This window comes from Setaria italica, chromosome VI (assembly GCF_000263155.2).
Source record: "Setaria italica strain Yugu1 chromosome VI, Setaria_italica_v2.0, whole genome shotgun sequence".
Taxonomy (NCBI): Eukaryota; Viridiplantae; Streptophyta; class Magnoliopsida; order Poales; family Poaceae; genus Setaria; species Setaria italica.
The window spans coordinates 27,132,222-27,157,347 of record NC_028455.1 but is presented as its reverse complement, the minus strand read 5'-3'; the positions used below and the strand labels follow the sequence as shown (position 1 = coordinate 27,157,347).

Below are 25,126 nucleotides of genomic sequence, written 5' to 3'. Positions count from 1 at the left end.
GTGTGGTGGCCTTCATGGCCGGTGGGGTGGGGGCGAGGTTTGGGCGCGGCGCCCACCATGGCTGGCGTGGCGAGCTCCAAGTGTGGCGGCCTTCATGGCCGGCGGGGACGAGGTGAGCAACGGGCGCTGCAGCCTCCATGGCCGGCGGGGCAGGCAAGCTCTAGGCGCGACGCCCTCCATGGCCGGCGGGTCGAGCTCGGGGGCCTTGGCAGCAACAGGTATGGGCGGGGGTGTCTCCCGGGAAGGATAAGGATGGATCCACATCAGATATTTTTGGTGGAGCATCTGACGTGTCCGGACTTAAGAGTTGTAGCATTTATCCTTTATCAATCTCAAAGTATGGCAGTCCAAGCTTTTGGAAGTGTTTAGATGTACATGGTGAGCGTGGTTAATGTATGTTTATAGAAAAAAAGATAAGACGTGCAACGGATGCACGGATGGCTAGGATCGTGCGACGTGTGAGATGGTTCCCAAGCGCACTCCCTGGCCGGCGCAATTATTAGGCAATGATATATGCCACCTTGGTCCTTTCTAGTCACGTGATCCAGGCAAATCGCCGGCTGGACACCCCGTTGGAGAATGCATGACGGGATGCCTGAGGAATCTCGGGGCTCGTGCGTGCATGCGACGCAACGAGGATGGGTACGACCGCGAGGAGATCCCCGGCCGGCCGGCCGGCGGGCGGCGGGCCGGGGCTCACCGCGCTCACGTGAGAGTGACGCGAGAGCGCGGATGGCGTCGGCCACATCGAGACTGAAGAGTACGTCCCTGCTGCTGCTAAGCCTTCACGGGACAAACTGTATCCATGCATGCATGCATGCAAGGCTTCTGATCGAAATCTGTCACGCGGACTGATGTACAGGTCGTTGTCATCTTTTTTCACAGAAACAAAAGAAGTCTAGTCATATGAATATTAGAATCTTTTTAGAGAAAGCAATCACGCAGATTTTATTTGACTATAAAAAACGATTCCACCATTCATGATCTTACTTTTAATTATATAAGATGTGGGGTGCAAGAACTTCTTGTGCTTCTTGCTCTCTGACGTGTGCAGTTCTTCAATCACCGGACCCCCCCGACTTGTGCAAACACTCTGATGCCAAAACTCTAGCGTAACAATCTCTGTATGATTTTTCTGCAATTATCCGACTGAATCCATTATATGTAAAGGTATGAGTGGTGATACTCTGCAAACTATGATTGAAACAGACGTTGATGCTCTTGCATTCATGAAAAGGTAGCTGCACCTTTACTCAGCCAGCTTTAGATTGTGTACCCATGGGCCATCGTCGACAGCACAAGAAGCAGCCACAAATGGCGAAATTGATCGCAATACCTGACGACTGCTCAACCTAAAATATTCATGCATGCAAGCGCGTACTTGCCTGCTTAACTCTCTCTCTCTCTCTCTCTCTCGCCCCCACAAACACAAACAGAGATCCGATCCAGAGAAACGAAAAGGGATGAACACTGAACGCTGAGCAGTGTGCATTACTGTATGAGGGAGAAATAGACGATGAAAAGAAGGATCAACAGTGGTGCCGGCCGGCCACAAGGTGACCACGGCCGGCGGCGCACATACATGGGCCCTTTCGTCTCCGGCGAGCAATTTTGTTTTATTTTTTATGGAGTCTCCGGCGAGCAATGGTATCAGAGACCAGCGTATCGATCGCGGGCCACCACCATGTGCACGCCATGCATGGATGTCGTCTTTGCTCTGGGAAACAGGAGTCGCAGTGTACTGCTTGTACTGGCCAGTCCTGTCAACGATGTCACCTGGAGCCTTGGCCCTGCTTCGCGCATGGCCGTTTGCGTAGATGGCTAGCTAGCTTTGATTCAGACAAACTGTTGCCTTCTGGGCCTCTCTGGGAGTCGTCTTGCCTGTGCATTGGAGTGGTTTTGTCAATGGAGACCATAGTAGGTCTACCAAATCATGTGTACGTGATTGACCTGATGACTCCGACACTTGGATTTTTATCTGGCATGCTCCAACATTACTTGAAAAGAAAGTTACTTCATTACAACTCCAGTAGAAACTAGTTGTAACCAGCAGGATTGATACACTCATGTGGTGGAGGGTGTAAAACACATGATTTTTTTTCCATGCCTCTAATGGACTAATTAATACCCAAAAAGTGTAGAGCATAAACATCTACTGCAAGCCCAAATCAAGCCAAAATTGAACAAAGTGGTATATATAACCATGCAATTGAAAGATATGACCATATATAAGGGCCTGCATATATTTACAAAATCCGACATCATACTCCCTCCGTTCCAAATTGTAGGTCGTTTTGACTTTTCTAGGTGTATAGTTTTTGTTATACACTTAGATATAGTGTATGTCTAAATGCATAATAATATCTATCAACCTAGAAAAGCCAAAACGACCTACAATTTGGAACGGAGGGAGTATCTTTTAGACAGTGCTCCCTTCAAATTCGAAATACATGTTGTTTTAGACAATTATTGCTAGTAAAACTTTTTTTTAACTTTGAAGGTTCCTATACATATAAAAAAGAGAGAGATTAACAATGTAATGCAGATTTTACTACATTATCCATGCAAAGTATTTTAATTACAAATATTTATTTATATCTTTATTGAATTGTCATATTTTTATAGAAATTGTTGGTCATAATTACATCTTGTAGATCATATATGCCCATCCTAAATGACTTGTATTCGGGTTTCGGAAGCATAAACTTAGAACTAGAAAATGTCTAGTGCACATCTCTACAATAGTAGTGAATGTAGCCCAGAGCCCCAGTGTATAATATTACAAGCCTGTCCAACATGTGTCTCAGAGACTCAGACGATATACTGATAGTCAGACAAACTCTATTGCAGAAGTTATTGAAAAGCTACCCCAGTTACCAGCAAGAGTGTGTTGGCGACTGGTCACACCACACATTAAACAATTTGGTCATGCCATGTCTTTGTACGACTTTTTTTTTTATATGGAGAAATCTCTGCAGTACTGCATGCACTCTCAGCATCGGCCTACACATCTGCACACATCTGTTCGTTGCTGCGTAATCGATAAATGTACTAGAACATGACAACATATGGTGCTCTGTTCAGATTCCAGTGCCTTGTCTACTGAATAGTTTCTGCATGTTGCTCAGATATCGTTTTCCTAAAGTGAAACGGCAGGAGATCTGCCATTCATGATCAATAGTTTTTCCTGCTCATACATTGCAACAGACCGGCCGACACATGTGTCGGGACTGGATCTTTTCAACCGCGGATGAACACACAGCAGTACCTTTTCCTTATGCCTTGTGTTGCAATCCTCCTTTAATTGAACTACTATGTTTTTCAGTATAATACTCCATCAGTTTCTTTTGACAGGGGTTTAGTGTATAAGAGTTGTACCGGCAGCAGATTAGTGTTTAACACATTGTTGACTTTGTGTGCAATTGGTGATGTACCGTAGGAGAAATTAATTGTCAGGGTATATTTTTAAAGGTTTTTTTTATTTTTAATACACCTTATATAAAAGAAGCATATCAGTACCCAAACTTTCTCTTTTAGTAGCACTACTACCGATTGTACGTTCACTACCAAAAAAACTGACCTTTCGTGCACATATAATTTGGAAGCACATTGTTTCATTCATAGTAGATAGCACAAATAAAAAAACAAGGGTGTGTAGCATTAAGCTTTTGCCGGCTGGTTGCAGGGCATTCTACTGCCGTCCTCGATCATGGTTTCGCTTTTGTCAGCAAGATTTACAGGGAGGGATGTAAACAAGCACCACAGATAGAGATGTATCATGCATGAAACGTACAAAGTGCACCTGTCCTGGTGAGGCCGCAGCAGGGAGTAAAGAGCAAGATCCCTGATCGACATTTAACACATACAGAGAGTAAAAAGGCTGCAATGCCTTGAAAAGTTCAAATGATTCTGCAATCCATTGCTTTATGATTGAAACTTTTCTCTCTACATGCATATCATGGCCTACCAATACCACTCTATCTGCCCTTTCAGCTCTTTTTTTTTTTTTAATTTTGACGCTGACAAACAAAGATTGGTCATGATGGCCTTATGATAGGCCATGCTGCTGCGCTCTTCTGCTGCTTTGTATTACTTTGTTGCACCCCGGCCCCGTCCTTTGCCTAGAAAGATTAGCCATGATGGCCTTATGATAGGTCAAAACTAAAGAAGTTTGATTTATGACAAATTGAAACACTTTATAATTTGAAAAAGAGGGAGTGCATCATCATTGCTGGTGTAACCATGTGCTTCAGAGTTTATTTGTTGGGTGCTGCATGACCGAACTGCCAGGTTGCTGGGTGCTGCATGACCGAACTGCCAGGGCAACCGATGCATCATGGTCCACTAGTAGAGAATAGATCTTCCATTCAGCATTTTTAGTCCCAGTCATTTTTGAACCCGGGACTAAAGGAGCTTTTGTCCCAGGTCTAAATTTTATAGTCTCTGGGAGCCCTTTTAATCTCAGTTGGTGGTTCCAACTGAGATAAAAGTGGAGCTTTTAGTCCCGGTTGGAGCCACCAGCTAGGACTAAAAGACCCCTTTTAGTCCCGATTGGATCCTCCAACCGGACTAAATATTCTCCTCCTCTCCCTTTCTCCCTTATCTCACGCGGGCAGCGCTCTTTTCTCTTCTTCCTTATCTTCTCTTCTCCTCCTCTCCCTTTTTTCTAGGCGGAGCGGCAGGGGGCACGGCGGCCGGCGTGGCCCGACCTCCAGCGGGGTCCCCGCAGCATGCCATCCGGCCAGCGGGGGCACGGCTCCCCGCAGCGCGCGACCGGTAGCAGGAGCGCGACGGTGGGGGCAGGAGCGGTCGGGGCTGTGTGGCTGGCGTAGGAGCGCACGGGTCGGCAGGGCATGCGGAGGTTGGGACCGCCTCCCGCGGCCAGCTTGCTAGGGGTGGCGGGGCGTCGGCGGCCGTGGCCAAGGCCATGGAGCGGCGCACGGGCTGCGGTAGGAGTGCGGCGGTGGGGGGCACGAGCGGCCGGGCCATGCAGCCCACTTTTTTTATTTTTTGGAACCTTTTTAATCCCGGTTGGTGTTACCAACTAGGACTAAAGGAGGTTTTTAGTCCTTGGTGAAATACCCGGGACTAAAGATGGGGACCTTTAGTCCCGAATGATTAGTCCCGGTTGGATTTTTAAGATCTATGTATCTCTCCAACCATGACTAAAACCCAATTTTCGACCAGTACGGTCGATGAGAAAGCGTGTGCAGTACTGAGGACGTACAGCTAGTGTTAAATGTGTTATGGACATTAGTGGCTCCACCTGGCGTAATTAGGGCAGTGACGAGGCGTGCAGTGCGTAGGAAGGAACCGATATGGATCATCATCGATCGAGCTACTAGTAACTAGCAGGCAGGAACTGACGCCTGCGCTGTCGTCGAATTGAATTAATTGTTGGGAGTTTCCCTGATGCATGCGTAGCTTTGATTTGAATAATGGATCGGAGGCCGGAATTCGATTGGATGCTGTGCTTCTCTGATCGCCACCTTTGGTCATATAGCAGTTGAAGAGATCCCGCGCGGCGCCGCCGCCGGAGAGACGTTTGACGCGTATTACGTCGTGACGGCGACCGGTCACCCTCCGGCACCTGGGCTCCAGCACCGGCGGCCGGCACGGTGGCGCAGTCGTGAACCTTGTATCGGCAACAGCCGCCTTGCAGTTTCCGGTAGCGTGGCATTGATGAACAGATGCCCGAACGGGAAAAAAAATGGAAGAAGATGTGATCAATGATGGGCAGTACTTCCTCCGCTTCAAATTGTAGATTGTTTTGATTCTTCTAGATGCATAGAGTTTACTCTGTATGTAGATATTTGTAGATATTAAGATATCTAGATGCATGGTAAAAATCATGAAGTATTTATAGAAGCTGATATGCAATTAGAAACGGAGGAAGTAGAAATTAAAGGAAAGACTACTGTACTCACACACTTTGGGGCGTACTGACCCATAATCAAGAGAAGGCATGACGGTGACGCTGCAAACAGAAGTCCGTAGACCGTAGAGGTTAGTTAAAAGGATGCACGGTATACATACAGTAGTATATAAGCGTGCGTTTCTTGAATTCATGATGCTTTACACGCGTGTACGGATGCCAAGTGATTCGGATAATCCGTGCTCAAGTATGCCCGTACGTACCGTGTCACCGACCGTTGACCCTATTCCTCCTCCTAGTATATGTGTATATGCTAAATTGGCCCTTGTTTACTTCGCGAATTTGGGAGGTGCCAAATTACTGTAGCAACACTGTAGCGTTTCGTTTGTATTTGTGAATTATTGTCCAAATATTGACTAATTAGGCTCAAAAGATTCGTCTCGCAAAGTACAACAAAACTGTGCAAATAGTTTTTGATTTCGTCTACATTTAATACTCCATGCATGTACCGCAAGTTTGATATGATGGGGAATCTTCTTTTTGCATAGTGTTAAAGTTGGGAGTTTGGAGGTAAGAGAACAAGGGCTTGCTAACGCTGTCGGACACAAGGACACAGTACAGAGTACACCCCGTTTCTGTCCTGACATTCGCATTCTTATGCGCCGCATGCAGTCTCAGCGCGCGAATTCGATCGCAAGTCGCAAGTGGCAGTAGCAAGGAAGAATCTGAGGCTGCAACTGGGCCGGCAATTTTAATGGGCCGTAAATTTATAAAGGCCCATTTTTAATCGTATGTATTTATCGTGGCAGGAAGGCCCAAGGAAGATATACGCAGGCCTTCTAAAAAGGTCCGCAGTCCACACATTTTTTTGTTGAGCTGGCCGGCCCCTGCTCCTCCAGTAACCCAGTACTAGGTTCGACGCCGCAGGGGAGAGGTGGAGACTGGAGAGGTGTGCTTGCTTGTCTGCTTGTTTCTCAACCGTGGCTCCTCTGTGTATTACTCCATTTGTAAGTCATTTTAGTTTTTAAATACATGATTTTAATATGCGCTTAGATATAGATTATGTCTAATTACATATCAAAATGGATATATCTATTTAGTAAAGTCAAAACGACCTACATTTTGAAACAGATGGAGTAGAAAGTACTATAGCAATTGTTTGATGGCATCTAGACATATACCCGTAATCTTCTCCTCCCTCAAGGCGATCTCTGGCGACAATTGCTTGAACAGCTCTATCCGATGTATCCGCAATATGCCTATCACTAAGATTCAATAAATAATTTAGTCAATCCTATTCCTTTTTACGTTGTTTCCTTGTCGCAAGGATCAGAGATGCCAAACATGTTTGAAAGTGTCGGATTCCATCCGCCATCGACGTTCCAAGCACATATCGAGTTTGACATGTTGTTTGTTGTGCCTTGCAGACTGCAAAGTTTCTTTGCAAGCTTCTTCATCGAGAAGAATGTTGGCTTCAAACTGCAAGATAAAAATTAACCAAGTGGTTCACTGAAAGGCTTATCCGATCGCCCCGAGAAGAAGTTGGGGACGGGATCCTTGAAAGAAAGGATCACACTTAGATAGTGTTTGGTTCGTGCTAAGGTAATGTAAACGTAAAGGGAATCAGATTACGGTGTATTTAAAGGTGGAATAGGTGATTGCCCTCTTTGTTTGGTTGCACTCTGGTAACGTAATCAGATTACTGTGTGGGTGCTATATCTGATTACGGTGGGGGAGGAGGGGTAACAAGCTTGTATATATATTATTTAGGTAAGGGATTCGATTACAGTGTCAATTGATTACAAACCACCGCAACCAAACATATGTAATGGGATTCGTTACCTTCAGTAATCATATTACGTTACATTTAAGCCAACCAAACACTACCTTAATTTGTGTGGATGAGCACGTGCCACAGGCACATGTATAAATAAACCATGACAAATAATTACTATGCAAACAATAGATGATAGAGAACATAGTAGATAATAGTACACGTGCAAACAAATGTCGCACGATTCTAGGATTTCAGAAATCATTCAATCCTAAAACAAGAGTCAATGGACATATGGGAGGATCGACACATGATAGGAATATGTGAACTTTTCAAACAAACAGAAGTTTGCCGCTCAGCTATAAAAATACAGCACATATTATTCCAGCAATCCAACAATTCCATTGAAAAGCATAAAAACTGTGTACAAACATATATCCAATTCAAAATGTTTCCCATCTTCCTCTTCCATATGCCATTCGTAGTCTAAAAACGTAGAAGCTGTAAGGACAGAATATCACAAACTTGAATATTAGAATGTTCATGACAAAATACATATTTTTATGAGAAGGGGCACAATAACATATATTTCAACACGTGTATTATAAAAAATAACACACCTTACAACTCCAGTACATCCCTGTATACAATATTCTTTGTCCCCTTCCTAGTGGGGTTCATATCCTTATTTCTTGCAAGAACTTACATCATCTCACGAGAAACACCTCTAGATAGCGTCACATATTACAACTGCACATGAGAAAAAATAGGCTCTATTGTCTGACCCTGGGCCTTGTTGATGGTCGTCGCGAAGCTCCATCAGATGGGAAACTGCTTGCACTTGAAATTGAATGGAAGGGATAAATCTTAGTAATATTTTTGAATAATCAAAATCATAGTATACAAAAGAGAATTTAACCAATTGTGTATAGGAATATGTATAAATATTTCATAAGGAGCGGGACTGAATACAGATAAGTGACAAATAAGTATGCACATTAGAAGATCTGGTTTTTTATTATACTCCAACCGTTTCAAATTGTAGGTCGTTTTGACCTTTTTAGATAATAGTTTTCCTATATACCTAGACTAATATGTATCTAAGTGAATGGAAAAAATTACGTATTTAGAAAAGCCAAAACAACCTACAATTTGGATTAGAGGAATACCTAAGAATATAAGGCACATAAGAAAATTATGAAACAAAAAACACTATAGTAATCACGCAGGTAAATAGCATGGTGCATGCAGCAATGTCAAACTCAAAAGGCCAAAAAGAAAATAAACATGTATGATATTTTGGCTCATAATTTATTGACAGACAATCATTATTCAGTCAAATATATGCTATAGAGAGCATGCAAATAAGTATTTAAAAAATGGTGCATTATAGATAACGTAGTACCAGGGTCACTTTGGTTGCTTGTCTTTTGGCCTTTTTACGCTAATAGCTTTCCCTCTTCTTGGCATTCAGCTCAACTTTTTATCTGCACGCATACTTGCATATTTATCCCTCGCCTTCTACCCACTAGTAGAGAATTGGCTTTCGATCCGCCCCCTTTTGTCCCGGTTTAAAGTTGGCCCGGGACAAAAGGGGGTGCGCCACGGTAGGCAAAAATGGAGGGGAGATTTACTCCCGGTTGGTAATTGCAACCGGGACTAAAGGCCCCCCTTTAGTCCCGGTTGCAACGGCTAGTGGGGGGCTGTCGGTGGCGGCACCCTTTTATCCCGGTTGGAGCATCCAACCGGGACTAAACTTTCAACCGGGACAAAAGGTGTTCCTTTTTGTCTCGGTTGGAGTTTTTAACCGGGATAAAAACTCATCCCCATTATATATGGCCAAGACAGAGGACTTTCTTCCTCCTCCAGCCCGAGCCAGTCCAGCACATTGACAGAGAGAGCTGAGCTTCACCTACTCTCCGGTGGTGCCGAAGCAAGCAAGGGAGGTGCTGCCCGAAGTTTTTTCCCTCATTTTCGTGGGAATTTCACTCGGCCAACACAAGTGTTGCGAAGGTTTGCTACTTCATCCTTGTGTTATTCTTTGATTTATGCTTTGGAGATGGAAAGATTATTTGCTAGAATGTGATGATGAAGTAGAAAAATGGAGAGGTATTTTGAGCTAGAATGTGAGGGAGATTGATGTGTCATATATAATATGCATTATTGCAGTGGTTTAAAAATGATGCTACCTTGTCTAGACGGTTTATCTTATCAAATTCAATATGGTTTTTTAAATCCATACTTGTTGAACTTGCATACCGTGTTCATTTCTGCTAGGATGTTCTCCGCCGAGCAGCAACGTATGTCAAGAAGGAGGTTCGATTCTACGAGAAAGAGTGGATACGGACATCATGACCGTGTCCCCTTTTCCGTAGCATCTAACCTCTTTCATGACGAAGTGCAGTGCCGCCCAGTTGAGGACATCCTCGCGAAATGATCACGGTCTTCAAGTTCAACAACTTCTGTAGTGGTAAGGAAAGAATTTTTGTACATATATGACTTCTGCTACATGTTGAACTTATCAAATTCAATAAGGTTTTTCAAATCCATACTTGTTGAACTTGCATACCGTGGTCATCTCGCGAAGGATGTTCTCCGCCGAGCAGCAACGTATGTCACGAAGGAGAGCTGATTCTACGAGAAAGAGTGGATACGGACATCGTGACCGTGTCCCCTTTTCCGTAGCATCTAACCTCTTTCATGACGAAGTGCGATGCCGCCCAGTTGAGGACATCCTCGCGAGATGATCACGGTCTTTAAGTTCAACAACTTATGCAGTGTTAAGGTAATAATTTTTGTACATAGATGGCTTCTGCTACTGTAGGAAGTGGCGATGGTGGGGGCGATCGTGGTTCCTATTTCGGCAAGGTTCCAATCATAGTTGGCCCTCAGCATAAGCCGAAGAAAAAGAGCGCGCTGTAAAAAGCAATGCTTCGTTATTTGCAGCAACGTCATGAAGAAGCTGTTGCCGCGGGTCAGGAACCTCCTTTTGGTGGTCGTTATGCTCCACCCTCAGTCCCGGGTGTTTCACGTCCACTTAGTACTACCGTTTCAGGTGGCACAAATAAACCTAAGGATGAGGTTGGGTCAGCGGAACCTTCGTCTTCACCGTCCAAGGATGCTTAAAGTCCTCCTTGATAATAACCAGTCGATGGCTTGTTGTATTGTATCATGTTGTTTGGGACTTTAATTTCAATATGTGTATTTGGATCTTCATGTTGTTGTATTGTACCATGTTGTTTAGATCTTTAATCGATTTTCACGCGTAATCCATTGTCAAGTGTAATCCATTTTCATGCGTAGTACGATGCAGATGGACCGGCAATGGATGTATAATGCAGACAGGCGGAGCAAGGCGTTTATTGATGGCTTGCATTATTTTCTCGAAGTGGCAAAAGCGAACAAGCCAGAGAATGGGTTCGTATGTTGTCCATGCTTCCAATGCAATAACAAGAAGGAGTATTCAAAGGATTCCTGGGGGACTATTCACAGCCACTTGTTTAAATACGGTTTCATGCATAACTATTTGGTTTGGACCAAGCACGGTGAACTAGGGGTTGTAATGGAAGATGGCGAGGAGTAGGAGGAAGATGACACCATTCTGGACTGGGTTGCAGGCCAAGCTTTTGCAGGTACTACAATGGGCGAGGCTGATGAAGATGAGTTTGCAGAAAATGGCCCTACTGATGACCTTGGTCAGGTGATACGAGATGCATACAGAGATTGCGAAACTGAGAAGGAAGCAGCAAAGTTGCAGTGCATGATAGATGATCACCAAAAATTGTTGTACCCAGGTTGCCAGCAGGGCCATAAAAAACTAGGTACGACACTAGAATTTGTGCAATGGAAGGCAAAAAATGGTGTGTCCGATAAGGCATTTCAGGGGATGTTGAACATTGTCAAGAAGATTCTCCCCGAGAATAATGAATTACCGTCCACAACATATGAAGCTAAACAGATTATTTGCCCTCTCGGATTGTATGTTCAGAAGATACACGCATGCCCTAATGACTGTATCCTCTATCGTGGTGATGAATACGAGAAATTGGATGCTTGTCCCGTCTGCGAAGCCCTGCGGTATAAGATCAGGCGAGATGATCCTAGTGATGTTGAGGGGCAGTCTCCCAAGAAGAGAGTTCCCGCGAAGGTGATGTAGTATTTCCCTATAATACCACGCTTGAAGCGCTTGTTCAGGAACAAGGCGAATGCTAAGTTGATGCGATGGCACAAAGAAGACCGTAAGGAAGATGAGATGCTGAGACACCCCACAGATGGGGCACAGTGGAGATCAATTGATAGAACATTCCCAGACTTTGAAAGTGAAGCAAGGAACATAAGGTTTGGTTTAAGCACTGATGGATTCAATCCATTCGGTGAGTTGAGTAGTGGCCATAGTACTTGGCCTGTGACCCTTTGTATGTTCAACCTTCCTCCTTGGCTGTGCATGAAGCGGAAGTTCATTATGATGCCGGCGCTTATCCAAGGCCCAAAACAACCCGGCAACGACATTGACGTGTACCTAAGGCCGTTGGTTGATGACCTTTTACAGCTCTGGAAGGAAGAAGGTGTACATGTGTGGGATGAGGATAGACAAGAGATCTTTAATCTACGAGCATTGTTGTTCGTAACCATCAACGATTGGCCTGCATTGAGTAACCTTTCAGGACAGACAAATAAGGGATATCGAGCATGCACCCACTGTTTAGACGACACAGACAGCATGTACTTGAAGCACTGTAAGAAGGTCATCTATATGGGTCATCGTCGATTTCTCCCTGCTCACCACCAGCTGAGAAAGAGCGGGATGCATTTCAAAGGGGCGCCAGACCATCGTAAAAAAAACCTGCACACCGTAATGGAAAGCGTGTATTCAAGATGATGAAGGATGTAAATGTAGTCTTTGGAAAGGGACTTGGTAGCCAACCTGTTCCGAACGATGATAACGGACATGCACCCATGTGGAAGAAAAAGTCAATATTTTGGGAGCTACCTTATTGGGAAATCCTAGAGGTTCGCAACGCAATAGACGTGATGCACCTGACGAAGAATCTTTGCGTGAACGTGCTAGGCTTCATGGGTGTTTATGGAACCTTAAAAGATACATTGGAAGCACGACAGGACTTGAAAGCCATGGGGCAACGAGATGACCTACATCCGGAAAAGAGAGATAATGGATAGCACTACTTACGTCCTGCCAGTTACACTCTCAGCAAGGAAGAGAAGGATAGCATGTTTGAATGCTTGAATAGTATGAAGGTCCCGTCTGGGTACTCCTCGAATATAAAGGGAATAATAAATATGAAACAAAAGAAGTTTACAAATCTCAAGGCTCATGACTGCCACATGTTGATGACCCAGTTGCTTCCGGTTGCACTGAGGGGTGTTCTACCAGAAAATGTCCGGTTGCCGCTCGTAAAGCTATGCGCGTTTCTCAATGCGATTTCGCAGAAGGCAATCGATCCATCCAAGCTATCAAAGCTACAGAACGATGTGGTGCAATGTCTTGTCAATTTTGAGTTGTTATTTCCACCATCCTTCTTCAATATTATGACGCACTTACTGGTTCACCTAGTAAAAGAGATTGGTATTCTCGGACCTGTATACCTGCACAATATGTGGTCTTTCGAGAGGTTCATGGCAGTCCTAAGAAACTATGTTCTTAATCGTGCCCGTCCAGAAGGAAGCATTGCCAAGGGATATGGAACAGAGGAGGTGATTGAGTTTTGTGTTGATTTTATTGATTCAATTGACTTGATTGGGGTTCCAACTTCACGCCACGAGGGAAGGCTCCGAGAAATTGGCACCCTTGGAAGGAAATCAAGTTTGAGCAATGATACTGATTTGTTCGACAAGGCACACTACACTGTTCTACAACAGTCATCCTTTGTGTCTCCGTATATCGAGCAGCACAGGCAGATGGTAGCTTCCAAAAACCCGACCAAATCCGATGCTTGGCTTACCCGTCAGCACATGGAAACTTTTCCCACCTGGTTGCGCCAACAACTTATGGGTAACTCTGAGATTCACCCACAGCTTGCCTGGCTAGCAGGGGACCTGCTAGCACAATCGTCAAATTCCAAGGCTATGAGATAAATGGTTACACATTTTACACGAGAGCCTAGGACCAGAAAAGCACGAACCAGAATAGTGGTGTCCGCATAGATGCCATGGACAGAAATAATAGCAAGGAGTCGTATTATGGTTTCATACAGGAGATATGGGAACTCGAATACGGACCGCTGTACATCCCTTTATTTCTTTGCAATTGGGTGAAGCTAACTGCCGTCACCAAAGATTAGTACGGAATGACAATAGTAGATCAGGATCAAGGAACTTTCGTGAAGAAGAAATTTTACAACGTTGTATTGTAATGCGTTAAATGTACATGACCTTTGTGTATTAATTGATACAATTTGTAATTTACCCTATGTATGATTTCATGTATTCTTAAATTTGTTAGGTGAAGATTTTTTAGATAAACATGAACAATGTTAACCACATACAAATATGGATTTTTCTGCGCATTGAAATTATTTAATTGAATAATTTCTTGATCACAGCAATGCAGTAAAATAAATATTTTAGAGGCTAAATGAACTGGTATAGAATTAATGATTAATTCATACTTATTGTCAATTTACTTGTTAATTAAATATATTTTTGCATGTACAAAATCTGTGAAGGTTTTGTTTTTCATCCTGAAATGCAGAGAAAAGATAAAATAAAATCCATTTCCAAAAAACAGGCGGGAGAAGAAAACTAGGAAAAAAGACCTTTTGTCTCGGGTGCTAACAGCAACCGGGACAAAAGGCCCCCCTTTTATCCCGGTTGCAAACGGCAACCGGGATAAAAGGGTACTTTTCGTCTCCCGCCCGGACGTACCCTTTTATCCCGGTTGCCAACTGCAACGGCAACCGGGATAAGAGGCCCCCCCCTTTTATCCCGGTTGGTGGTGGCACCCGGGATAAAAGGGTACGCTCCTAGCCCCACCTGGCGGACGCACCCTTTTGTCCCGGGTACCTTTACGAACCTGGATAAAGGGGGGGGGGTTAAAAGGCACTGTACTCCCTTCTACCCCCCGCCAGTTACACTTAGCAAAATTTTCGCCAAGTCCCGCGCGTTCTGTTCCGCCGTCGCCACCCGTCCGCCTCCCTCGCCGGCCGCCGCCGCTGTCGTCCCCCATTGCGCCGGCTATCGTCGTCCAGCCGCCGACCGCGCCCAGACATCGTCGTCCTCCATCGCCCCGGCCGGCCCGCCTCGATCCTCCTCGTCCGTCGCGCCCGGCCCCCACCTCATCGCCTCCGGCCACCGGCTCCATCCTCGTCGCCGCCTCCATCCTCGTCGCCGCCTCGTCGCCCCTCGTCGCCGCCTCGTCGCCGTCCCACCTACGCCGTCCCGTCGTCGTCGCCTCAGCCGCCATCCTCGCCGCACCGGCCGCCGCCGTCCCGCTGCCCGGCCGCCGCCGTCCCGCCGACCCGGCCACCTCGTCGCCCCGGCCACCGTCGACGACCGCGCGCGAGAAGTCCGCCGCCGCGCCGGCCGGCACTGGCGCCGGGAGGGCCTTTTTTTTTAAGTTAGAAAATTAAGTTATATTTTTATGATAGATTTTTAAGTATGATTGTTAAGTTAGAAAATTAAGTTATATTTTTAAGTTAGATTTTTTAGTTAGATTGTTAAGTTTGATTTTTAAGTTAGATTTTTTTTAAGTTAGATTTTTTTAAGTTAGATTTTTGTATATGTGTCCCCTCCGCCGTCCCGCCGCCGTGACCGCCGCCGTCACAACCTAGTAGGCACCGCCCGTGGTTCCGGGGAACCATCCCCGCCTACGCCGTACCGCCGCCCTGACCACCGCCGTCACAACCTAGGCACCGCCCGTGGTTCCAGGGATCCGTCCCCGCCTCTGCCGCCCTGACCGCCGCCGTCACAACCTAGGCACCGCATGTGGTTATTGCTAGAAATTCGTAGAAATTCGTAAAAATATTCCGGACTTTGTAGGATTCATGTTATTTTATGATTTCATTACATACAATTTTCGTATAGAAAGTTTTGATGTTTGAGTCCAGGAAGGTGGCGAAATTGACTAGGCCGATTGGCCTGGCCCATTTCTGGTCCTGATCGACGTGCCCTTCGGCCACGGCATCTCTGGATTATAAATATGCCCAATTTTCATCGACACACGGAATCCATTCGCCAGAACTTGACAAAACCTAGGGCATTCACCAGAGGGAGCTAACGGCCGCTGCAAGTCTTCAGAGTTGTCTAGGAGATGGCTTAGGCCAAACCCTAGCCGCCATGGCCTTCATGCATGGTTGTGCCATGGTGGAGTTTAGGAGCTAGCTGTATCATCAATGGTATGTACTGGAGGTGATGATCTAAATATATTGTCAGATTTAGTGACCAATAGTCTACCAGGGGTTACCTAGGTGATAGATTTGTAGGCGTGGGAGATCATAAAACCAAGAACTCAAATGGTAACACGGGGTCAGTTTACAACAAGTATCCTGTGATATCTGGGCTCAATTGATTCGCCCGGCCTCCTAGCATGTGGTCCATGCATCCTCATGCCTTGGACTGCACGGCATGGTTGGGCAGGCCCACTTGTCAGGGCCAACCAGTATCCTGGTTGGTGGGGACCCGTGGGTACCCTTATCCCTCATGCATCTATTATGTGAGCAATGTTCTTCTTGTCATCCAATCTGTTAGCGACTCAATGGATCCTTTTATGCTTTCTACTTATCATGAATATGCTTGTTCCTCAGTCTAATTCGCGATTAGACTACATAGCATGCTTTATGTAATCATGGTGATTAGATCTAGTTTGTGGACCCTTCTTGATAGCTAGACATGTTCATCTGTGTTCGTGCTCTTAAATTGTCTGCGCCGATAGTGGGCATCGTGACGGGGTCTTCTTCTGTGTAAGGTGGGGGTTTTCATGAAGTTGACTGGAGGTAGTAGTTTAAAGATTGTTTTGGATAAGATCCATGATGTGCTTGCTCGTTGGTTGTGGAACTACAACTAGAATATGATAGGCTCTTGCTGCCCTTGGTGATGTTATATCATATATATATATATGTAGATATGATCTATTCTTATTCATGAGATCAATCTTTACAACAAGTTTGCCTTCATATGCAATCTATGCATCATGTTTGGATAGATTCGTTAGACTAGATAGAAAACCCTAGCCAGTTCACTGCTGATCCACGGATTGATAAATCTTGGATGGAATATTCTAAGGGAAAAGCCACGATGATCCGTGCACTTGCGGTTCACAAATTGACTCGCTAACTTCCGTCAACCAGCGTCCACAAATTGCACTCACACAGTCACCAGATAATATAAAAAAAACTACGCTAGGTTATAATAATGCGTTGGCGATAGGGCCCAAATGTTTCCTGCTGATAAGTATTTGGTAATGTGCTCTTTTCAGGTTGAGGATCAGATGCAGTTAGAACAGATAAAGAATTTGAATTTTGAATGACTAATATTTTTGGTTGATTGAGAACTCTTTTTCTCCCTTCATGATTCAGGATGAAATGGTTTGTATTTGATTTGATTTGATTCTACAAGGGGGTTGTCTTCTCTGAATTCTGAAAAATAGGTTCAAAAGCTATGTATTATGGGCTGGAAATGCGTATTATGAGAAATGGACTGAAAATTGGCTCAACATTGGTGGGCTGAATTTTTATGGGCTGCTATTGGGCTAGAATTTGAGTTGATATGATTGAAATTAATGTGGGTCAAACAAATTGGATTAGCTTATGGGCCTATTTCACAAATGGGTCGTGACGAGGTCAACATCTACGTCAGCCGCCACGTGGCAACAGCTAGTCATTTGCCACATCATCGGCCTCATCAGCCACCACATCATTAGCCACATCATCAGTATCCTCCATGTCATCGGCCATGTCACATGGTGTTGATGTGGCTGTTTGATTCATGACGAATATTTTCGTCACTAAAGTTAGGCTTGGGCTGGGCTAAGCGGGCTTGAGGCTATTTTTCGACGAATTAGAAACGTCATAGATTGTATCGATCTATGACGATTACGCCAAAAATGTAACGAGGCGTAATTTGTGATGCTTAATACATGACGATATGCGAAATCATCACAGACACTGCTTTATGACGGTTTTTTAGCGATCTTTGATGAAATTTTTCCGTCATAGATGGTTTCTTGTAGTGTGCATGTACGAGATCAACGCATCAACTTATGCATGCATAAGATTTAAATCCTAGAATGCCATTCTTTTGGGGATAAATTTTGAATGCTGGAATATCCTTTTGGGGATGAGGAGAGTATATTTTATTCAAAACCCACGAACATGCAAAATGATTGAACGGATCACGCGAGGTCGAAATGCACCATGCATGACAGAGACAATATAAGAGCCTCTATTTTAATCACAACTCACAACCGTGCAAAAATGTTAGAACGGATCTAGACGTTTCTACTCGGCAAGGTGGTTAATTAAGCGCTGAAGAATCAGCATGCAACCTGACTGAACCAAGGCTCGCAGAATGAGCATGCAATCAAATTGGAAGCAAAACCTTAACCTCGACGAAGCATAGTAGCTAGTAAGGTTCCTGAACCAGCATTTGGCACCGGCGTGTCATTTTCGATCCGCTGATCAGATTAAACTCATACTATAGAAGGATATAATAAGATTTCCACATACTCGTCGATGATAAGCGGAGGCCACGTTACCAGGGAAGGCTGATTGCCGTCGTCCTGCGTTTGCATGCGTCGGCAACGGCGTCGAAGCCAGGTTCCTCCTCCGTGGCCGTAAACAAACTCAACTCAAACTGAGATCTCTACTGCTCAGATCACGATCAAAATGTAAACAAAATATAAACAAATAATCACGATCTACGCACTATGCAACGATGAGAGTATGCCAGGTTATTACCAGGGGAAGGCTGCTTGCCGTCGTGCGTGCGCACCCGTCGGCAACGCCGGTGAAGTCAGCTTCCTCCTCAACGGCGTCGAAGAAGCTGGCTTCCGATCCTCCTCTGCGCGAACGGCCGCGAGCTCACAATGCAACGAGGGAAGGATCGAGGGATCTCGCAACTACTAAGGACACCGTAATTATATGGTAGGAATATGATGGTACAAATTAAGGAACAAATGACGGTGTGGTCTTCCTGAAATTAGGCGACTTGTTTGTTACGAATCGAAGGAAAGTAATCGCAGGAATTCACGCATGGGCGTATGGCGGGCACCAAACGAAGGAAAGTAATCGGAGGGATCCACGGGCGGGTAAGGAAAAAGCGAGGTGTCAAAATAATTTTAGTTTTAGGTCCTGTTTGGGTCCCTTCATTTTGAAGGAATTGGAATCTATTTAATAGAGTAGGCTAATTTATGTTGGAATGTGGCATTCCACAACTTTTCAAAGTTTAGATATAAGCCTATCTTAAATTCATAGGGTGGGAGATGGAAATTGATTCTATAGATTATGGTTATTAGAATGGAATTCAATTCTTATAGCACGCTCTTAGACTCGCTTCTCTATAGTAGAAGTGCAGCATATAAGTATCTCTCCCATATCTCCAACTATAATATACAACTATATTCCACATACAATTATATTAGCTTAATTAATTTGTGTCTAAATTATGATTATTAGGATGGAATTCAATTCCAATGATCCAAACGGGGCCTCAGTGAAATCGTTTTCCTTCGAAACAAAATAGATCTCCACGTCAAACTTTTAGGCCTGGCAAGTGGGGCCACTACGAGGAGGATTGTGGCCTAATCTAAACGAGAATGATTTTTAATTTTCTCGTAAAGATATATGTAAAAAAATTAAAATCTGACTTCTCTTAAAAAAAAGATGTCCGCGTTCTCTGTTTCCTCTATTATTTGTAACCTTACCGTACATAATGTCGCGACGTCGCAGTCAGAAAATTGAAATGTTCCTCGCAAAAAAAAAAACAAAATTGAAATGTTGCCGACATTTGTCACCTATTCACCCATTTGTAACGTGATCATGCACAAACGTTCCTGCCAATAATTCAACCCGACCTGATCCAAATGCAATTGATTGAAACGCACCCTTCCAGCCAGCAGAAACGATCCACCCGGTTCCGCTGAGCTTCAGTTCAGTTTCAGCCTGCCATCAATCAATGCGTGACGCAAGCCGAGACGGGCCCACAGTATAGCCTACGTGGCGACGGCCGCGCCACTCCTCCCGCCACGTGTCCCCCAAACCCCCTCCAGTTAAATCCAGCACACCGCGTCACCTACCCCCAATCCGCTCTTCCCCTCGCCGACGCCGACCGGCCCAGTTGCATTGACTCCCCCCACCGCCACCACCAATGGATGTGGACGAGCCCGCCAAGCCCGCCGCCAACGGCGAGGCGGCCCCCTCCTCCGGCGCCCGGCCCGTGGACGTCGTCTCCGGCGGCGGCGGCGGAGAGGAGGACACGCTCCCCGGGGTGCTCCGCGGCTTCGTCGACGGGGTCTGGTCCTCCCCGGGCGGCGGCGGCGGCGGCGGGGACGAGCCGCTGCTCAGGCGGCTCCGGGCGGCGTCCTGCGAGGCGGCCCCGCGGCTGCGGGGGGCGTCCAGGAACTCCGCGCGGGACCTGCTCGAGTGGACCAGGCGGGGCAGCGGCCTCCGCGCCATCCTCGTCATCTCGGTGAGCAACCCCCCGCGTGCCCCGTTCGCTGGCCCCGTTCCCTGATCCGTCCAGTTAGCATAGGCTTTCTTGCCTTGTTTGCTAATTTTGGCTCGATTTTTGTAGTTAGTGTGCGCGACCTGAATTAGTAGTAACAATCTTGCTCTAGATTTGTGGTCTTTGACTGGTAGGAATGTTACCATGCCACAGTTGTCAACTTGCCTGCTGCAATTCTAAATTATCTTATTATGTAAGTTATGTCGAGAGAAGTGAAGAATTGGCTATATTATAAGTTTTACAGGTCAAAGTACATGGAGAATTTATTGTCAATAATAATAACTGAACCCATCGGAGCCTGATTTGTGCGTGATTATCATAATTTGAGGTGGCATACCTGTAGTTCTTACATACTGCCCTTGGTTACCATCTGCTTTTTAGGAATAATTGAATTTGCTCAGGTATTTGATTTAGTTATCCTTAATTCATCTGTTCCTGACGTGGCAGGTTGGGACCGTCATGCTTGTAGCGTTGACTGGCCTCCTGATCTTCATGTTCTTCCTGCTGGTTGCGACTGCTAATGCCGTCGTCGTGTCAGTCCTGATGTCACTGGCGGCTGCCGGAGGATTCTTGGCTATCTTCTTTGCTTGCTTAGTTGCAGTGTATGTCGGAGCAGTATCAGTTGCTGCTTTTGCCATTTCTGCCACAGTTATCTCAGCAATTGTTGGAGTAACGATTGCTACTGGTAAGTCATCTCTCTTTCCATATTAAAGATTGATGTGCTGTTGACATGTTAATGCAAACCACCTTCAGGTGTAACGGCCTTAAGACTTTACCTGCAAACTAGTATTGAATACCGTTCTGCATTTCTGCATCTGAAGTTAATTTAGTCAATGTTAATATGTTGAATATACGACAAACATTTATTGTTTACTGAATTATATCAAATTATTACTCTTGCCTGTGAAACGAAATTAGATTAGAAATAGATACTCCTGTACTTTCATGGCTGACTTTAGTAGCGGCTACTGTCACTGGGTTGCCTATGTGTGCTCTCCTAGAGAGCAATAGGATCGTGCGCTAAATTGTATTTCAACAATTTAGAATGAGTTTGGTCAATGTTGTTACCCTTTCCTTTGAATAGTTTAGAAGAATAACTACAAATACCAGAAAAAAAGAAGAAAGGAAAACTATGCATATTGTGCCATGCCATTTCAGTGAATCGTTCAATGCAGATTGCAGAGTTTGCTTTTGCTCTGTTTCCTAATATGTTAGGACAATCATGTAGAGGGCTTGTACTAGTCCTTGAAAAGTTGAGAAACTTCTTCACAGTATGTTCGACAAACGAGTGTCAGCTAGAAATTTTAAAGTTCAGGAAATTTCACTGTGAAATGCAAAGACTTAAGCTGGGTCCTGCTTTAACGCATAGTCAGCCTTTAAGATGTGGTGAAAAGTATGAACTTGCAAGATGAAAGAATTTCAATAACAACATAAATGGAAGGACAAATATCAGCAGAAAGTTATCGAACTGAAGTACTGGAAAACTATGAATGCAACAGCAATAGTTTAAATCATGTGATCAATTAGGTTGGGGAGATCAATTTACAGCCATTGCAGTGATTATCATCTTACATCTCTTTGAGCCCCCCAAAAGAAAAAATATTGCATCTCTTAGATGTTACTTTATGTTAGAGATTTTTTGAAAGTTAAAGTTGAAACTGACCAATAGTCTAGAATCTGCTGTCAATTTCATCTTTTACCTTTGGGAATGCCAGTCAACACAATGTTACATACATAAATTAAAAGAATAACTAGGCATGAAACTAAATTGGGAGAATGGGAATAAAGCGGCACAACTTTTGCAAAAATAGCTGCAGTTTATTATTCTCATCAGAAATCTCATGGAGATCATGATTCTCCATACCTAGAAATGTAAGAGCAGAATAATCTGTTTTGACAAAGTAGTTTCCTTGCAGCGAGAATAATCTACTATGAGAAACAGTATGTTGGGACAACAAGTGTCAACTAGAAAGTTTAAAGTTCAGGAAATTTCACGGTGAAATGTAGGTACTTACACTGGATCCTTGTTAAGTTCACAGTCAACCTTAAAGGTTTGGTGAAAAGTATGAACTTGCAAGATGACATAATTTCAGTAAAAAAAAGAAATGAAAGGATAATATCAGCAGAAAGTAGAACTGAAGTACTGGAAAACTATAAATGCAACAACCAAAATTTAAATCATGTAATCAAGTAATTATGTGAGATCAATTCACAGCCTTGGCACTGATTATCATGTTTCATCTCTTGGATCCCACAAAAGGGAAAAGTTTCACCTCTTAGATGTTACTTCATGCTAGACATTTTGAAAGGTAAAGTTGAAACTGACCAGTAGTCTAGAATCAGCACGGCATTACTGACATAAATTTGTGGAGAATAGGTAGGCATGGAACATAAATTTGTGGAGAATAACTAGGCATGGAACATAAATTTGTGGAGAATAAGTAGGCATGGAAATAGATTGGGACAATGGGGAATAAAGTGGCATAACTTTAGCAAAAATAGCAACAGTTTATTATTCACATCAGAAATTTCATGGAGATCGTGATTCTCCATATCTAGAAATGTAAGCATGGCATAATCTGTTTTGACAAAGCAGTTTCCTTGCAGCCAGAATACTCTTTTCTCAGATTTGTTAGGTCCAAAAGCACATCTCCACCTCCCAAAGAACCTGTTCGCATCACGTGTGCTGTGCTAATGTTCAGAAAACACATCCTACTGCAGGCTGGGTCGGGTTCTTCTGGATGATCTGGTTCGCCGCGAGGAAGAGCATGGACCTGACGAAGCACTCCATCGGCGCGACGAGCTCGGCGATCCAGTCGTACTCCGCATCCCGGCACGCGAACTGGAAGCCGGTAGACTGATGCTGAGGCTACCTCCAGCTTTGGTTACGCCCTGTATGGAGCCTTTGGTCTATGTGAATTAGAACTACGGACACTGCCAGTTTGTAAGAGGTTTCTCTCGGTGACTCGGTGTGTAATATAGCTCTGAGCTTTGGCACCTTGTACGTGTGCCATGGCGGCCAGTATGTGCTGTGAAGTAGGTCAAGCAGATGAACTTGTAGTGAATACGTGTGCATACAGCTGTGTTTATGCTGTGAGGAAAGGGTGTTTGGTTCCTTAGGTAAGTTTGATGATCAGGTTGGCAAGTGTTTGGTTGGATAATTAATGATAACTAATCTTTGGTAAGATTTGATTTTTTAGGCTCCACATGTTATAGAGATAAAAAGTGTGGTAAGGTTCTTTTTGCCATGGCAAAGTGTGGCTTCAAATTTCTTTGGCAAAGGGTGGCTTCAAATTTCTTTGCCACACCTTTTGTGACTTGCCATGTTTGCCAAAGGTCAGGACATCATAAATGAATAAATGAATCCATTTTTTTGGTTTGGAGGATGAGGATGCCGAGACTCTGAACTGAAGAAACCATTTCATCGCAATTCACACAAAGATCGATCACTGTCACTGCATTACGCCGATCAACTGATCACACACAGCTATGTGTACACAACAGAACAGAACATGCATATTCAGAGCAGAGTCCCATGGGAATGGAACTCTGGATATCAGTAGGTCCTGTCGCGTCCGACAAGGGAGAGGAGGAAGGTGCGGTAGTTGCCGGACGTCTCGGAGTGGATGGCGTCGGGGAGGGAGCGCTTGTACATCCTGTGGTACTCGGCCTTGATGTACTGCATGTCCACCTCCGCCCGCGTCACCACCACCCGGATCAGCGCCGAGTCGCTGGTGCCAAGCCCCTTCATCGCCTTGTGGAGCACCTTGGCGAAGTACCTCGCCGGGCTGTCGGCGGCGCACCGGAGCACGGTGAGGAGGCCGAACCCGAAGTTCCCCGACGTCTCGCCCTTCACCGCCTGCTCCAGCGACCGGTCGTACATGTGGTGGTACGCCCGCGCCACCGCCGCCAGGTGCGCCCAGCTCCGCTCGCTGAACACCCGGATGAAGGCGCGCTCGTCGGTGCCCAGCCGCCGCTCCCCGGCCTTGAAGAGCTCCCGGGCGTCCAGCGCCGCCAGCGACGGGTCCACCGCCGCCGCCCCCTCCGCGCGCGGGATCGCCAGGTACGCCAGCAGCAGCCGCTGGTGGTCGCCGGAGGTCCGCTCGGTGACGTCGTGCTCGACGTAGCAGCCGAACCGGGCGCGGTAGGTGTGCCGGATGATCTGGAGCTGCGAGGGGGTTCGGGAGCAGACCACCTCCGTGGCGGCGCGGAGGTCGGTGACGTCACCGGTGAGGGCCTGCTTCAGGATGGTGGCGTCGCGGGAGGCCGGGTCCAGGAGCCACAGCAGCATGGCGCGCTTGTGGTGGCCGCTGAGCTCGGAGGCGATGCGGCGGGCGAGGTCCTGGTTGAACACGGCGCGGTACTCCTGCTGGATCAGCGCGCGCTGCGCCGCGTCGCGGTGGGCGAGGATGTTGATCACCGTCGTGCTGTCGCAGCCGAAACCTTTGAACGCCCTGTGGAGGTCGATGGCGTCCTGCCGGGGCCACGTAGGCACCGGCGGCACCGTCAGGCTCGCCATCCCGCCCCGCTCCTGTGTGTCGCTCGCGGCGCTGCTCGTGCTCTGCTCTCTCTCCCACGGGTGCGCGGGCGATCAGCGGCGCCGGCTCCTGTGATAGATGGCCGGGTCCTCCTCGCGCGCTGGGCTTTTATAGGGGGAGATGACGCCATTGTTGGCCCGCGAGGGGAAGATGCCGGTCACGGGCGCGGGGATGGTCGACCGCGTCGGAACGACGCGGGCGGTGGGCGCCCACCTCCGCCTCCGGCCCACGCCACTATCACGGAATCGCCGGGAGGCCGGAGAA

General features: G+C 45.8%; 2 protein-coding genes across 2 annotated transcripts; one reads left to right on the top strand and one right to left on the bottom strand.

The window, feature by feature from the left end:
• The first annotated feature begins 19,893 nt into the window (after positions 1–19,893).
• On the top strand, positions 19,894–23,541 carry LOC101784230. The gene is made up of 3 exons (XM_004973414.3): positions 19,894–20,288; positions 20,772–21,009; positions 23,046–23,541. Exons 1-3 carry the CDS (start codon positions 19,968–19,970, stop codon positions 23,183–23,185), a joined length of 699 nt encoding a protein of 232 aa, XP_004973471.1. The 5' UTR covers positions 19,894–19,967; the 3' UTR covers positions 23,186–23,541.
• Positions 23,542–23,732: 191 nt separating this feature from the next.
• On the bottom strand, positions 23,733–24,958 carry LOC101783819 (annexin D5). The gene has a single exon (XM_004973413.3). The coding sequence runs from the start codon at positions 24,841–24,843 to the stop codon at positions 23,881–23,883; it is 963 nt and encodes a 320-aa protein (XP_004973470.1). The 5' UTR covers positions 24,844–24,958; the 3' UTR covers positions 23,733–23,880.
• Between the last annotated feature and the right edge of the window lie 168 nt (positions 24,959–25,126).